Source organism: Eptatretus burgeri, chromosome 9 (genome assembly GCF_056783735.1).
Source record: "Eptatretus burgeri isolate ZD-2024b chromosome 9, Ebu_testis_v1, whole genome shotgun sequence".
NCBI lineage: Eukaryota > Metazoa > Chordata > Myxini > Myxiniformes > Myxinidae > Eptatretus > Eptatretus burgeri.
The window spans coordinates 45,140,595-45,158,849 of NC_140969.1; the positions used below are offsets into that span (position 1 = coordinate 45,140,595).

Here is an 18,255-nt window from a genome sequence, read left to right on the forward strand (position 1 = left end):
CACTCGAAGCTGTAATCACTGCCAAAGGAGCTTCCAGAAAGTACTGACTCAGCAGGCTGAATACTTACTTACACAAGGCATTTCAGCTTTTCAATACCTCCACCACTGAAGGTGAAGGAGGTTATGTTTTCACCCCTTTCTGTTTGTTTGTTTGTGTGCAGGATAGCTCAAAAAGTTGTGGACGGACTTGGATGAAATTTTGTGGACAGTTTGGGTGTGTGACAAGGAAGAATTGATTCAATTTCGGTGAAGATCCGAATCAGATAATTTTTTTAGTGATTCTTCACCATTGAGAGAAAGGGCTAAACCGATGTATAACTGCGGGAACAGTATCTCAAAAAGTTTTGTTCGGATTCAGACGAAACTTGGTGGATACGTTGGGTGTGTGGCAAGGACTAATTGATTCGATTTTGGTGAAGATCTGAATCTGAATCTGGATACGAGAATTATTTAATCTTTAAAGTGATTCTTCACCATTGATAGGGGCAAAAACGATATATAGCATGATATTTAAAAAATGTATTGGGCCCGATATGTTCTCGTGGATCAGGCATTGAGAGTGCCCTTCTCGTTTTTAATTGATTTGTTAAAATTTCTAAAGACATTTTCACTTTGTCATTAAGGGGTATTTTGTGTAAATCGGTACCGAAAATTTTAAATTTAATCCATTTTAAATTCAGGCTGCAACACCGAGGTCGGCAACCTGCGGCCCACGGGGCAAATGCGGCCCGCGATCTCCTCCCGTGCGGCCCGCGGCGCCTTGTCCGGATTTCCATTAGGTGCGGCCCATGAAACATTTTTCTGAACAGACGGCAAATTTAACATATGTGGACATATGATTCTTCCACATATATCACAGTCTCTGTACGTCACAATAAATTATTTTCGTTTCTCGTCCACTTAACTTGGTCTTAAATATTTTTTCGTTGTTGTTTCAGATGGCTGAAGGTCTTAAGGTTCAATTTATAATTACATTTATTATCATTGATTTTAGGTGTGTTTGTTATTTTTCGGGTTGGGAGGGGGGTGCGGCCCGCGAGGTGGCCCAGTGGTCCGCGCCTGGTTTAGGTTGCCGACGCCTGCTGTAACACAACAAACTGTGACAAAAGAAGGAGGGGGGGGGTGAATACTTTCTGAAGGCACTGTAAATATGCACACATACGTGGGATTCTAATGACACCGACGAACCACCAGGCGGGTAGGGGACGAGTGGTCACCACATCCGCCAAAAATGTGCGTGCAGGTCGGTGGTTTAAGAACCACACAGCCATGGAGAATCTGCCAACAGTAATAAGCCGAATGGAGGTTGGCGGCCGATCTCTTTTAAATAAATCCTTAAATGCGCGAACCCATTCACCCAAGTTTATGTGCCAAACTAACTAATGTGTTCGGAGTCCCCTTCCCCCAAAATGGCCACAAAACAGATTATCATTAACAAAGTTTATTAACAGGGAGAAACAGGGTGGGGGTCGGGGGGGAGGGAAGGGAAGAGAACACGGCCGCAAGTGGTGAAACAAACTAGCTCTGAAACGAGCCTCGACTTTGTGTACAAAAAAAAAAAAAAAAAAAAAACAATGTCACCCACAGGGTGACCCGTATCTTGCCAAAAGGTGACCACGTGTGACTTCTTTAAGGTCACACTGAGGTGAACAGAGCTGCTATCCACCAGGAACGACTCCTTGAGGAATATCTGCCCACGAGAGATTCCGATGAGAATCGTTCTACAGAGTAACCATGAAAAATATGCGTTTGCCTCATAACGTCACCAAATGACGTCATAATGTCTCAAGCTTGACATATCTAGAAAGCACTTATCGAGGTGTTCAATTTGAGGTACTACACGATATGGTTCCTAAAACTTGAAAATTTGACCTTGGGGTCAAATATGTTTGACCTCAGGCGCTAACCATGAAGGTCAAGGCCAATCGCCACCAAAAATTAATCAGCTGAGCACCAGACCATGAACTATATTCCCATGAAGTTTGAAGACGATCCGATCAAAATTACTCATAAAATAAGGGTTTCGTCGATTCCCCTGATTTGCGACAAAGTGACCTTGACCTTCAAAATTTTATGCGCTGAAAGGGACCTCTATAGGCCTCTGATATGTGAAGTTACAAAAATTTCCAATGATAACGGTGCTCTGCAGAATTTTTTATACGTGATTACAGACAAACAAACAAAAAAAAAAAACATACAAGCTGACTAACATATTGTTACGTCTGAAAGGGGGGGGGGGGTATGCATTTAAAGGGATGTTTAATTAGGTATGCCATGCTGTTTGAGTTGTACCAGGATCTCGATGTAATAAGTAGCAATTCAGTGGTGATAAGTTGTCAAGTAAATGTCCATTTCTTTAAGGGTAAAATGATAATCGTCACGTAATTAGATAGGGAGACGGGTTAGGGTAAGTGTGTATGCGTATCCCCTTTTAGTATTCCCTGTAGGCTTGCCGTGACGTAACAGGACAGTGCTGCGGATGGCTCCGCCCCTTGATCACGATTGGCGGAAGGCGACGGCGGAGGGCCAATAAAAGGGCTCGATTGGAAGTGACGAGGACTCGAGTATAAAAAGGTTCTGTTCGGTAGAAGAAGAGGAGGAAGAGTCATAAAAAAGAAAGCGTCTGGTCGAGGCTGTTGGTCTCTGAGCGCGCTCTCTCGTTGCGCTGGTTCGTTCCTCGATTCGTCGTGTCTCGTGGCCTTGCTGTGCCTCGTGCCTCACCTCGGTTGGCTCTGGAGTTCTTCTGGCTCGGAGTAAGGGACCAAAAGGGGGGGGGCGGACCTGCCTCCCTCTCCTGCTCGCATCTTGGCGCCAGAACTGGCTCCCTGGCGGCTGTGAGCAGACTTGGGCCTACACCAGGAGGTCGACACCACCAGGAACAGCACCACGTAGCTGGTTGGAGCTCACAGGCCGGAAACCGCGGTTGTGCGCAGAAGGGCTGACGAAACCTCGGCACCACCGTGTCTCCTGCCCCTGACGAGCGCAACGCCAGCTCGTCCGGCACCAATCCAGTGACTGTTATGTCGACACCACGGGCAAGCCTGACCACTAGCTACGTTTTGTGTGTGCGTGTGTGTGCGTGTACCTGGCGCCTTAGAGGGTTTGAGATTTGTATATCCATTGGAATTGTTTGTGTTTTCCCCACGCCCGAACCCACACAACCTCCCGTCGAATCGCCCCGGATCCCTCCTCTTGCCGAGTCTTATTATCGCTCTGGTTAGAGAAATAAACATTATTAACTCAGTGAAAAGCGACTCGTGCCACCTTCCTCGTCCCTTTTGCTGGAGAGCGATTAAAACTGCCATCTTTGGGTTATAAAAAAATAAACCGCCTCCATCGTTTCAGCTCATTCTACGTTGGCGGGAATGTTCAAGTCCCATGGACGTCACAATATCTTGCAAAAACTTCGTTTTGGCAAGATAAAAATGAACAAAATAATGTTAAAACAATTATCCCATCATGCCCACATTATCTTGACTACTTGATTATTTAACCATATCACTTTCATACGTGGGAACACTCAACACACCAGGAGGTTGATGAGACTGATTGGAAAGACTGGTGGAAACTGTCAAAGCAACTGTGCGGAACCATGAAGCTGTGCAGGGTCACGAAGCAAAGTGCGATCGCCACACAACATGGTATTCTCTACACCAAAACATGATATTCTTCCCACCACAGCCACTGCGAGATATTCACATAGCGCGGGGTCTCCACACATCCGGTGTTCTCCACCCTGTGATCGCCACACAGTGACTGCGGGATAATCACCCAGCATGAGATCTCCACACACCAAGTGCTCTCCACTGCACAATCTCCACACAGCCACTGCGAGATATTCACCCAGCGCCAGATCTCCACACAGTCTCACGGCATCCTCTCTGGCACCTTCTTCTTCCAACATCTTGCAAGGATCCCACGCCTGCACCGATTGGCTGGGGAGGCGAGTAATTTTCCGCTCACACACCGTGCTTGCTTTTGGCACGAGACGGTGGCCCTTATCTGATCGTGCTGCAACCTTTCTTATAGTTTTGCACATACTGTGAGGAGAATGGAAAAAAATAGACAGATTGCACATGGAGAATGTTGCAGAGTAAAGGGAGGGGGGAAGATATGGAGACAGACATGAACACTGAGGGGAGACAATAACTTCTGAACACAACTCAATAATATCTCATTAATTACAGCAATTACGACACACTTGTGCCAACATGCACTATTGATTCCCCATTGACCCCTTAAGCCATTTACAACGTCATGCAAAGTAAGGGAAATGGTTACTGTGGTGTCACCGAATGAGCAGCCATTGGTGATGATAAATTAGAGTTGGGGTTAACGTTACTCCTGAGGACAGCAGAGAATTTCTGCCAAGATCAACCTTGTTAATTAGCACTATAATCAACATTTACGCATTCGGTTTCCAACACCACTTTATTCCATTCTGTAGCATTCCACATTAGTTTTCCTATTATGGACCATCATTTTATCTGAACTTTTGTATGAATAATTTCCAATTCCCAAATAAACGGGACCGCTGGGTTGCAAACTTCAATAATAGCAACCCTGGTGAACGAAAGGCGTTCGCAGAGACCAAATCCGGAATTTTCCACCACGTCTGTTCTTGTCAATCATAAACAAAAATGCAAAAGTTAGACCTTATTTCAAGCTTAATGTGTAAACTTATGCTGTGGAACACATTTAGAATTGGTAGCTAAACGGGTAGTTGGTCAGAGAGCATTGCAGACAACAGGGCAAGAAAGTCTGGGGAGAATGGGGCTGGGAATTTTTGGTCGTCCTGCCTGCTTTCCTCTGCCCGTTTCGTCGACCTGCATAAGTGCTTCATCTCATCATCCTGGTCATCGTCCCTCATCATCACCTGCTCGTCCCCGCTGCTGCCAGAGCCGAGTCCCCAGTTTTTGTTCCCTTTCCCCCGTCTGCGACTGAGTCCGGAGTGAGGCGCCTTCGTTGCTTCACATTCATTTTTACTTCATTGTGCATAATTATTTATACTTGCATTCCACTCCTTCCTTTCCAACCCACCTTCTCTTCATGATTCAATCATCCCTGTTTTTTAATGGTTGGGGTTCAAGAAATAAACCCGTTGGTTTTGAAAGCCGTCAGGTTTTCGTGTCTCTCCTCACGACCCACATACGCGTTGTCCGCCATTAATTTGGAACGTCTCCTCAGTTGAGCTGCTCGGGACATCGCATGACTTTAACCTCCCGCCGTGACGAGCTCGACGTTAGTCGAGCAGTTAGTTGAGCCGTCGACACTCCAATATATAGTATGATATTTCAGAAGGTTTTGGATGTGTTATGACAAAACTTGGTGGATGAGTTGGGTCGGTGACAAGAACAAGCAGATTAGATTTTGATTCAGCTTCAGATGCAGATAAGTCCCATCAGTGGGATACAATAGGTAAACAGTCCTATCAGTGGGTTACAATACCTTCACCATTGTAGACAGGTCAGTGGTCTGTCTTGTACCACCTCCTTTCTGGTCTTGCACCCTCTGCAATTTCTGTGCCTTGTACCCCCCCCCCCCCAGGTTTCTGCAGGGCTCACACGGTCTACCATCAATCCTCTTCTGGTAAAACTACCCAAATCTAGGATCAGTGCTCACCCACACTCATTTGTTACCCTTTCATCCCACCAACTGTGACACCCTCTTCAGTGAACTACGACATCATCTTCAATCTCATTCTTCCTTTCAGGTCTTCCAAGACAGCTATTCACCGCTATCTCGGATCGTCCCTAATCCAAAAGCATAATCTTTTATACGCTCGTTAACCACACCCAAATCCCTCCTAACTTTCCAGTTTCTCCTCCTTGAAGTGTTATTGTCCGTGCATGCGTGTTTTGTGTCTGTTTTTGTCTGTAAATCTTAATCCGTTTAGTGTGCTAGTTATTCCATGAGCCTCAACCATGTATACAAAAAACAACAAAAAAGAAAAGTTCAGCCTGGTGGAGGTATGCACCTGACCAAGTGCCATCATTCTTGTTGTTGATGGTATGTGAATTTGTGGTGGATGACTGCTTACTACGACAAATAGGAAATAAAAACATTGCAGTTGAAAAGGAAAGCATTTGAATATCATGATGGGACTTTGGTCCCATTAATTCTCAAAGCTGGGACTATTTGGGCCCCAGGAGAGAGAGAGAGAGAGAAAAAGTTGCAATTTAACACCCTGAAGTTGTTTGTATGAATGATATTAATAGTGCTATCAGCACTCACTCTGATCCAGCAGCCATCACTGCGCATGAGACAAGGGCCGAAATTGAGCCTCCAGGGATAACAACGCTCATGTCGCACACCAATAGCAGCGGTCAGTTGCTTGTATGCATTTGTGTCTGCAATAGCGAGGCGATACAGCCACGGCATTCATCGCAGTCAGCTACATGCACCAATCCTGGGAGGCAACGATAAAAACAAAGAAGATATAAACAGAAAAAGTGACAAAATATTAGCTGGTAATGAAAGAAATAAACAAAAGACCCAAGAAATAAGTAATAATATAAGTAAAGGTCATGTTCAATTCATCAAGAAAACAAATAAAAACAAAAACAAGTAGAGGTGCATTAAAAGCACACCGCCCCCTTACCAAATATATAAATAACAAGTGGTGCCAGGCACAACAAATCCCACCCATTTAAGGCATAAAGTTATTTTCACAAATTTGCATTTTTCACTATAGGATTGTTAGGATTTTAAGTCACAAATAGAATAAGGTTCACTATAAGCTTAGTTTGAAGTAAATCGGATCATTTTGACAAAGTTATGAGCGAAGAACGATTTTGACCTTTTCGTGACATGACCTTGACCTTTGAGCTAATTGGACCCAAAAGTTAATGGGCTCATCCGAGGTTCATTACCCACCTGTGGATACAATTTGACAGTGTTTGAGCCAGCCGTTTTCCCGTAAAGTTGTATTTTCGTAACCATGTTTTAGTTTTAATGGAAAATTTGTAATTTTGACCGATGACCATGACCCCCAAAACTTCGGACCCTACCGATCTTCACAAATATGCATTTTTCACTATAGGAATGGGTAGGATTATAAGTGACAAATAAAATAAGGTTCACTATAAGCTTAGTTTGAAGTAAATCAGGTCATTTTTGATGAAGTTATGAGCGAAAAACGATTTTGATCTTTTCGTGACCTTGACCTTTGATCCAATTGGACTCAAAAGTTAATGGGGTCGTCCAAGGTTCATTACCCACCTGTGGATTAAATTTGATAGCGTTTGCTAAAGCCGTTTTGCCGTAAAGTTGCTAACAGACAGACAGACAAACAAACAAACAGACAAACAGACAAACAAACCGGACGGTTACAATATCCCGCTCCCTCCCTCCGGGGGGCGGGATAACAAATCCTCCAGCATGTGACATCGCCAAGGCGCATCAGGCGCCCGGCGATGCCGCCGTGCAGCACATGGAGATGGAATTGGGATGGAGCAGTGTACAATGACTGATTAATTGCTGAATTAAAATAAATAAATCGTAATCGTAAAATAATTAATTTCCTAATCAATTGGCTAAGAGCATACCAAAACCACCATCATTTCATCTGCAACTTTTTGAAAATCAAGTAATGCATTGAAAAAATTCATAATTGATGGATTAATTGCTTAATCAATAAATCCAAAATACCCTTTATAGCCAAATCACTTGTTCATTGTTGTGTCCAAATATCAGCTTCCTCACTCAAAACATGCCTGAGATATTGCCCAGATGTGAAAGAAAATAAACAAGTAATACCTAAATCTATAATAATTAAGTAATTAATCAAGTAATTGATAAATAAAAAAATAATAAAATAATGCTTTTGCCAAAGCACATTTTTCACTTTCGTCCCCAAATTTCAGCTTCCTAGCTCAAAGGATGGCTGAGATATCACCCGGCCAAACTAACGGAGGAAAAACTGAGTACTTCCTTCCTTCGGCACCAAGCAATGACGTCATGCATCGCCTGGATATGGAATTTTGGAAGGAGCAGTATACAAAAAGAGCAATCAGATATTGCAAACCCTCGCCAGGACTTGTTTTGTGTTGTGTATTTTATGTGGTGTTTGTGAACTGGTGTTACGTAATAAATAACAGACATAACTGTAACGGCCACATTATAACTGCTGGCAGTGACGACCGGGTGCCAAGACGTCCTGCTTTGATCGACCACTTGATCCTGACCCATGACATTTATTATTATAATAATTATTATAATTATGATTATTCAATTTCCCATAATTCAGAATGGGATAAAAAATAATTCAATTCAAATCAAATGGAAGACCAAATACAGTCCTGCATTTGAGTCATCAGAAGGAACCTGAACAAGCAAAAAGAATAAATGACAAACACTCAATAATCATTACCCTTGAGGGGCCAAATAAAACAAACCTCAACATCCCCCTTTTTTTTAAAGCCACATAATTTCAAGAAAGAATGTATGAAAAATAATCAAACACCAAACACACATCTTTCTCTTCCTCTCATCTCCCCCGACAGTTTCATTTACAGTGCAGCATCAGGCATATAGAGTTAATGGATGGACACGTTTGGCTGTGAAACATTTCATATACGTCTGTTTCAACACAGCAAAAATGTGGAAATTAAGCATCAATTAAAGCTTCAGCAAGTTATTACCAACTCTCTTTTTGTCTTTTGTTCAGGATTTCCTGATATATTAGACACGAGTAAAGGTGCCCGTCTTCAACGGGCGTCACTTGCAACATATGGTAAAAGACATAGCATGAATGTATTTTAAACAATATATTATATCTTTTTTATCCATTGATTATCATTCAGGTTTTCCCCCTCGACTGTCCCGCAGTAGCTCCACTTCGATGACATTACCACGGAGTTTAGTGATTACACAACGTGTACCATTCGTGAGTTCCGGAGGATCCATAGAGCGCATTAAAATTACAGGGCACCCTACTTTAAAATGATCCAAAAGGCCGGATCAGTTTTGTCTACATATTCATATCTTGTAGATTTTAGCTGGCCGGATCAGTTTCGTCTCCATATTCATATGTTGTAGAATTTAGCTGATTCTGAAACTGTTAACAGCATGTCGATCGGATGGTTCTGTGATTTTCTACGGTAGTCAACAAAAGTACGACTTAAGCCTGTACGCCAATATGCGGAGACCCGAGGACCTAATATTTCACAACAAACTAAAAACTCACAAAATTTGAAGATATTTTAAATAAACAATTTATTATAATATCAATTAAATATCATTTTTATCCATCGATAATATGAATTGTTATGTACAGCTATAGTTCTCCTGGGATCAGCGCATCCATCCACAATCTATGTTCTAATGAAGTGCAGTAGGAATAATAAAAAGTCGGATGAACATGAACTGTTTAACTACCATAAGCATCAAAACAAATTTTGAGGGGCCTCTTAAGGAAGACAATAATATCATTACTTTATATGTCAAAGCTTGTATCATTTCATGCAGTAACAAAAATCTGATGGTGGAACAAAAAAAGGGGCGTGCCGAAATATTAATATAATTTCATTTCATGCAGTAACAAAAATCTGATGGTGGAACAAAAAAAGGGGCATGTCAAAATATTAATATAGATAATCATCAAAACGAATTTTGAGGGGCCTCTTAAGGAAGACAATAATATCATTACCATATATGTCAAAGCTTGTTTCATTTCATGCAGTAACAAAAATCTGATGGTGGAACAAAAAGAGGGGCGTGCCGAAATATTAATATAGATATGAATATAGATAATTGTCAAAACAAATTTTGAGGGGCCTCTTAAGGAAGACAATAATATCATTACTATATATGTCAAAGCTTGTTTCATTTCATGCAGTAACAAAAATCTGATGGTGGAACAAAAAAAGGGGCGTGCCGAAATATTAATATAATTTCATTTCATGCAGTAACAAAAATCTGATGGTGGAACAAAAAAAGGGGCATGTCAAAATATTAATATAGATAATCATCAAAACGAATTTTGAGGGGCCTCTTAAGGAAGACAATAATATCATTACCATATATGTCAAAGCTTGTTTCATTTCATGCAGTAACAAAAATCTGATGGTGGAACAAAAAGAGGGGCGTGCCGAAATATTAATATAGATATGAATATAGATAATTGTCAAAACAAATTTTGAGGGGCCTCTTAAGGAAGACAATAATATCATTACTATATATGTCAAAGCTTGTTTCATTTCATGCAGTTACAAAAACCTGATTGTGGAACAAAAAAAGGGGCATGCCGAAATATTAATATAGATAATCATCAAAACGAATTTTGAGGGGCCTCTTAAGGAAGACAATAATATCATTACTATATATGTCAAAGCTTGTTTCATTTCATGCAGTAACAAAAATCTGATGGTGGAACAAAAAAAGGGGCATGCTGAAATATTAATATAGATGTGAACTGAAGTTGATACAACCTATTCAAATATATATATATATATATATATATATATATATATATATATATATATATATATATATATATATATATATATATATATATCTGTCTCTCGTACAGGCTGTGGCTGCTGGTTGCATCCTTGGTTGGGACGCGGCTATGCCGATGATGCAGTGTCCCCCTTACCAGTACACTGGTACTCATTTTGCCGACCTCGGAAGGATGACAGGCTGAGTCAACCTCCTGGTGTATTTTAATTCAGCAGCCAATGGGGCTTGAACTCAGGACCCTAGGATCCTCAGCCACCACCCGAACTACTAAGCCAACACCAGGCTATGCCTATTCAAATGAAAGACCAAATACTGCATTGGAGTCATCAGGAGGAGTCCAAAGAAACAAAGAGCAAAGATGAAGTCATCAAGAGGAACCTGGAAAGGATCCGGGTTTCAGCTGTTACTCCTCTACCCTCAAACCCATCCAAGTACAACCAAGTGAGCCTTATTAAAAATAAAAAAATAATCAAAATACACACACACACACACACACACACACACACACACACACACACACACACACACACACACACACACACACACACACACACACACACACACACACACACACACACACACACACACACACACACACACACACAGTGTCCCAAAAGTCTCCATACATAGGGAAATTAACACTTTCAGCAAAATGTCTCCCAAAATTCTTCATACATCGCTTATATCTTCTTTTTTTTCAGATTCCCTTCAAGAATGCCTTTGTCAAAAGAAGAACGTATTGAAATCATTCTCATGGCTGGTTTGGGAAGCTGTCGCAAGGTTGCAATCGACTTTAACAGGAAACATGGCAAGCACATCATACATGAGACATACGACAAGATTCAGAACATGAATCATTTAAAGGTACGCATTCAAACATGGCAAAACATATTCCCCATCACTCCTGCATCATAACTGCAGTTTCACGTCAATCGGTGAAACAGTTCAAGAGAAAGAATTTAAAAAAAGATTTTGGCTCAATCTAATATGGCTTCCAGACCGCATGACCTATCAATTATTGTTGAATACGCTGAGATCTCCAATGCTTGGGGAACATTTGTGTGAAGTTTCCCCTTGTTCTGTCCAGCCATTCTGGAGATCTTTATGGGTTTTAGGGTAAATCCAATATGGCTGCCAAACCATGTGACCTATGATGTCATAGGTGTGAGTTTTGTTACTCATAGATAGGCAGTCATACCTGTAAAGTTTCTCTTTGATCTGTTCAGCCGTTTTAGAGAAGATTGAATGTTAAAAAAAAATTTTAAACAATGTAGCTGCCATACCATGTGACCTATGACATCATAATTATCATTAAAACATTCTACATGAGTTGCCGCTCTTATGGTGAAAATTTTATCTCAATCTGAGAAGCAGTTGCAGAGAAAAATGCTCATGTTCTGTGCGGACAAACAGACAGACAAATGGACCCAAATATGCAATACCCTCTCCACTGGTGAGGATAAAAAATAAAAGTGCCTTAAAGTGAATTAACATTATGTACACTGGCGGACACTCCTATTCAGGCGGGAGTACCCTTCTTGGCCCACCTTCAGTGGGTAATGTGCTGCGGCACATTCTTGGAAATACAAAATATAATTTTTGAAAGTTATCATCACACTCCATATCATAATTTTGAGGAGATTCCATTGCATTATGAAGAACATAAGGGAAGACAATTTGGAAAATTGGCGACCACCAAAGGTAGCACTATTTCTGGCATGCACACCAGGAAGTTCGAAATCCCACATCTGACCACTGTGACGTTCGTGGGTCAGATAACTCCAAAACCCAACGAGCCGATAAAAAGACCACAGATGCCATCGATAGCACTCACCTCTGGCCAGATCTTTGTGCCCAGGGTCGGTTTACCGTACATGTGAGATGGATGGGGCAGATGGGGAATCATGCCTGCGACTGCGTAATGACTATTAGTTGGCCGAACGAGCCAACACAACGCATCGCACTGTTTTATCTAACAGGCCGATTGATCACTTCAGCTAATTATGCTCAGAAAAGCTATCTCAGACAAAGCCGAACAAGATGAGTGAAAACACGATATCAAAACTTCAATGCACTTTATTTACACAAGCAGGAAATTGCTGAGAGAAATTGCGGTTGGGGAATTCAAATGGGAAAATGGTATGAAAAATCAGGAGAGAGAGCAACGCAAGCAATATGACCAATTTAGAAGTACGTCCACATACATCCCCCTTGGATGGATTTTCATTTTGGTGTCGTACGGAAGTCAAATGTTGACCTAAAAAAAATTAGTTGTCAGATTAGGATGGTAGCAACAATCCAGATCTTATGATTCCACCTTTTAAAATGAAAGTTCAGCTCAACGTACATTCTGCTGGACACAATCATTTTCCATCCCGACAACAAAATTTCTGTTCTGGACAAAGTGCTTCTATTACGATGAGAGTTGGGAAAATGAATTTAGATGAATGGGATTTGCTAAATTTCCGGGGATCAACTCCCTGTATCCTTGTGGGAAGAAATTACAGTAACAAGTCACTGTAAATGTCAGTTACAATCAACATGATAAACAAAGGATTCCAGTATCAAGCATTCGGTATAAATGGGCACATTACATCAACCACAAAGCATTCAGAATGTACCAAAGACCTCATTAATCAGTCGGCATTTCATATTGAAATTTTTTACGATTTTGACTGCAGTAGATCATCATAAAATGCAGCTCTTTTTAGTTGGCACGAGATGACCCGTGAATCCGTTGGGTTCCCGTTGTGACAGCGGTTGATGAAACCAGAGAGTTGGTGTCAAAGCCACCCAATGCTCGCCTGTTTATACATTTATTGTTTTTAAAAGACTAGTCTAATAATATTTTTTATAAAGCATTGCAGTGAAGTCTGATCCAAATAATTTTAAAGCAATATATGTATTTGTATATTGTAATCAGTAAAAAAATAGTGTGGTAGATAAAAACATGAGAAAGGAAATAACTTGCACCAAAAACTTTAACATTGTCACACTCACGCTGACGCTGACGTTCACGCCGAGGGTATCGCTATAGCTCTCTGTTCTTCGAAAAGGCGAGCTAAAAATCATTTCAAGAAAAAAAAGAAGATAGCTCCAGCAAACTATATCGCTGAGGTTGTTTGCATTGATCAAATTCTTCCGAAGAGTACTTGACTGAATCGGGAATTGATTTTTTAATAATTTTTTTCGTTATCCGATTTGAACAAAACTTGATACTGCACACCACAGGAGAATGGTGAGGAAGGTGGCCCTAAATTTTTTGCGCTATCGTGTACCGTTTTGGCTGTATTTCGGGAACATACATACATACATACATCCATACATGATGAGAGTTTTAGTAATATAGAGATGTAAGTTTTCAAACCTTGTAGGAACAAGGCTGTGAGCATTAATTTCATTTCCAGGTCAACAGAGTTAAAGGTGCAATGTCCTGCTCTCTACAGCCACCACCCATCCGGCAGAAGAAAAATAAATTCAACATCATAATGGTATTTTGAAATATTCCTGCTCAGCTCTTTGAAATGCATGATCAGAGGAACACAAAATTTTCAGTGAAACCTGGACTTAAGACTTTTGGTGTTACACGGGAAAAAAACGTTAAATTCGTACAATATTCTGTAATTTAATGGATCTTTGATTTATCGTCTTGTTTTGTGACACCTTGTTGTTGATAGCTGATCAAGGTCCAGCTTTTTTCCCCTCGAGAGTTTGACAACAGGAAAAAAACGTATTTGTATAACTATAAGTATTTGTGGTGGATTGAAATAATCTGGTAAGCATATTATTTAAACTGGCCAAGTCACTCCAATTCAAATCATACCAACCATTTAACTCATGAGCAGTGTCCCATATCAAACTATAAGGGCACTCGGTAGAGCATATACCTCTGCCATGTAATGCCTGATCCACGAGAGCATATCGGGTCCAATACATTTTTGAAATATCATGCTATGCAGGGACTGACTCAATCAGTCTCATTACTCATTGGGAATGACTCAATCGGTCAACTTCCCGACCCAGATCTCAACCAACGGAACTCCATCTCTTCTGGATCTGATTTTGACAAATTTCCCTGAAAATATCTGCTGTTCTTCCTCCGCACCAATCGGTTCTTCTGACCACATCCTTGTCAAAGTGGACATCTCTCTGGCTGTTATCAGAGAACCACCTCAGCGCCGTGGAGTCTGGCATTTCACCAACGCAGGCTGTCAGTCTCGAAGCAGCCATCAAACTTCGAGACTGGTCTCCCATCTCTACTTTCTCCAACATCAACTCGTCCTGGGAATTCTTTCAAAGAAACTTGCTCCCTCATGCACAGATTTATCCCCTCTCGTCTTCAGTTGTCCCTATCCTTCCTCCCGCCCATGCTTCACTGAAGCTTGTGGCGAGGCAGTGGTCCCAAAACAACTTTCCTTTGCCTCATGGAAAGCAAATCAAACTGAGGGTAATCTCAGTTCCTTCCATAAAGCTCGGAACAAGTGTGTATCTACCCTCAAGAGAGCCAGAAAACAACATCTTTCTAATCTCGTCTGAACTCTCAAGTCTCTCTCCCTCCTCCAAATCCTGGTGGTGTCTCATGAAATCTCTTTCTGGTGTATGTACCCCCCTCCATCCCATCCCTTACCTCAAATGGCTGCACTATTGATACCGCACGTGAAAAGGTTGAATGCCAAAACTCGGTGTTTGCATCGAAATCTTGTGTCCGAAACCCATCGCTTTCTGTACCCACCTTACCAGTTGCACCCAACTGTCCCTGGACTCTGTGTCCTTTTCTTCTGATAAAGTGGAGAGTTTGCTGTCCAACCTCGACTCAGATTCTGCAACCGGTCCAGACGGCATCAGCCCACATGTCCTAAATACCTGCTCTGCTGCTCTTGCTCACCCTCTCTCTGTTCTATTCACCCTCTCATTTGCTCAAGGTCATCTTATCTGCCATCTGCTTGGAAATCAGCAAACATTACTGTCCTGCATAAAAGGTGCAAAAACAGATCCCTGCAACTACAGACCAATCAGCCTTCTCCCAATCATCAGCAAGGCTATGGAATCCATCATCGTTTCAGATATTAAATCCTTCTTCTTCTCCAATGGCTTGATTTCCGATCATCAATTTGGTTTCAGACCAGGTCACTCAAACACGGATATGCTGCTTCTGCATCTTTCTTTCCATCTAATCCATCTTTTAGTGTTTTTTTTTTTTTTAACCAGCTTTGGACAAATTTTTGGTGATTTTAGCACAGAATTCAACCTTCGTTGAGACGGCCGCCATTTTGTATGTTTTGATTATGGGAATCACGCGTGATTTCGTACAAGCTTATATACACTAACTTTAGTAGTTTTAAACTAGTTTCTAGGAAAAAAAAAAAATCGACCGAAATTACGCATGATTCCCATCTCAAAATTTTATTTTAATTTTTTTGAAAAAATTTTTTTTTATTTTTTTTTTCCGGAATGATTCGGCATGATTCGGCGCTACATTCTTCGTTGGGTCAGTGCTTGCCAGGTGAGTTTTGACACAATCAGTAGTAGTACATGTAGTAGGACGAGTTTGTTTGGATGAGAGAGTTTGTTTGGATGAGTGAGTTTGATGGTTGGATGAGTGAAGTTGATGGGTGGGATTGGTTGGATGAGTGAAGTTGTTGGGTGAGATTGGTTGGATGAGCGAGCTTGACTGGCATGAGGTTGGTCCAATCCTGGTCCACAACCACCCTCCACTACCACCTACTAAAGGCACAACGACCACACACACACACACACACACACACACACACACACACACACACACACACACACACACACACACACACACACACACACACACACACACACACACACACACACACACACCATCACCACCACCACCACCATCCCTCACAATCACCACCTCCCCTGATGGTCGTTCATTCAACCAATCTCACACGTCAAACTCGCTCATCCAACCAATCTGAACAATCCAACTCACTTATCCAACCAACCTCACCCATCAAACTCACACATCCACCTTAACTTATTATTTCATATTGCTAAAAAAAAAACTTTTGAATAAAATGTGGCTATTTCCTTTCTCCTGTGGCTAATCATTCTAAACCTGGATTAGCCACAGTGGCTAATCATTCTAAACCTGGATTAGCCACAGTGGTTAATCATTCTAAACCTGGATTAGCCACAGTGGCTAATTCCTTTTGAAAGCCAGAGCACACTGAGTGACTCCTGTGACCCCAAGTCACCACTTCCTTGGGGCAAGTACCAGGTGTCAAATCCAAAACAATCGTTACATATTTCATGCGTCCCCCAATGTTGATTGCATACACAAAGTTTCATTTGAAATGTATTAAATGTGCTCATGATTGGATTTTTTGGAATTTGACCTTTTGACCCCCACCTCGGGGGGGCAGGACCAAAAATTATACTGCTCTTGCACCTTTGTGCCATATGGTGATCATAACTACCAAGTTTGGTAAATTTCTGCCCAACCGCTTAAGAGGAGATCGCGTGACGGATGGACGGACAGACAGACACATGGAGCCAATTACAATATCCCCCCCCCCATTTATTTATTTTCAAAAGCATGGGGATAACAATGGAACCATATGTTTGAAATGACAACAGAGCATGATCCTTCTTGAAGAGTGACTAGTAGTGTCAAATGCTTTTGTCTGCACACCTGGAAGTTCTGCAATATCACCTATGGAGATACTGTAGATTCAAAGCTTGAAAGGCGATCAGATTATGAGCATACAATCGCCTATTGCTTTGGAAAGTGAATCAGCAACAGGTACTAACAAGTGGGATAGTGAGCTTAACATTGCCCATTGGGATGGCCTAGTCAATGAGCAAACTGCCGATAAAGGCATCAGGTTACAGTTTTTAGGTGGATCCAACTGCTTTGGAATTCAAAAACAAAACTTGACAGATTCAGAGGTGAATACAAAATCTGTGATGAGAATGTCAGTGTTGGCAATATTATGGGTGTTGGCGAAAGAACATCTTGACATATCACATTATTATTAGAGCGAGAGAAGAGGTATGAAAATAAATTTGGCATGCCACAATCCCTTGGCACTCCATGCATATCATTTTGGCACTGCAAGATGAGATGACATAAGAGGTCCGAAACAATGCGAGAGGCACGTTCTCCAGACTGTCCAGACACTTTCAGAAGCCCCAAAATGTTGGCATGAAGAAAATGAGGTCTCAGTACTGCAGGTTTCACCATACACAAACGGATCATCTGTTAAAAGGTGTGAATTTGGATGTGTGAGATAACACACTCCATATATTTGTTCAGAATCAGTTCAAAGTGCCATTCTTGTGCAAAACCAGGGGTATGAGGGTAAGCAAGTTATACGCAATGCAATGGAATACGGCTCTCTGTGGATGTTGAAGCTCGAATGGTCTATACGACATATTTGGAAGCTGAAAAGGAAAAACAAAAATCCCAGGTGTGACTGGCATGTCGCAGCAAAAGGATAATGGTGAACCACATGGGTGGAGGCCTTATAGCAAATGGCTACTTTCCTGATGAAGACAGACCCACTACCCAACTATTTTCACATTGTTCCCTAAGCTCTCACCCTTTCCCAAACTTTCAACCTGATCTTGAACTCCCAACTACAGCTGCTGTTGTCCGATTTCAAGCCTCACAGGGACAAAAGCATTCGTCCAATGAGCCACCAAGTCAGATTGAAACTGCAAACTTCTCAATGACCAGCCAGACCATCACATTCTTTCTTTCCTTAACCCAATATCAAATTTTGAGCTACATTATTTTTTCTGTATTGACCCCTGTGACCC

General features: G+C 41.5%; 1 protein-coding gene across 1 annotated transcript in view; it reads right to left on the bottom strand.

The window, feature by feature from the left end:
- Positions 1–6,250, bottom strand: part of KMT2E (lysine methyltransferase 2E (inactive)) — a gene marked incomplete at its 5' end in the record, with an annotated part of 190,886 nt that extends 184,636 nt beyond the window's left edge. The window contains one exon of the mRNA XM_085893775.1: positions 6,235–6,250. Within this exon, the coding sequence (XP_085749901.1) occupies positions 6,235–6,250 (16 nt within the window). The remainder of the gene's footprint in view (positions 1–6,234) is intronic.
- Between the last annotated feature and the right edge of the window lie 12,005 nt (positions 6,251–18,255).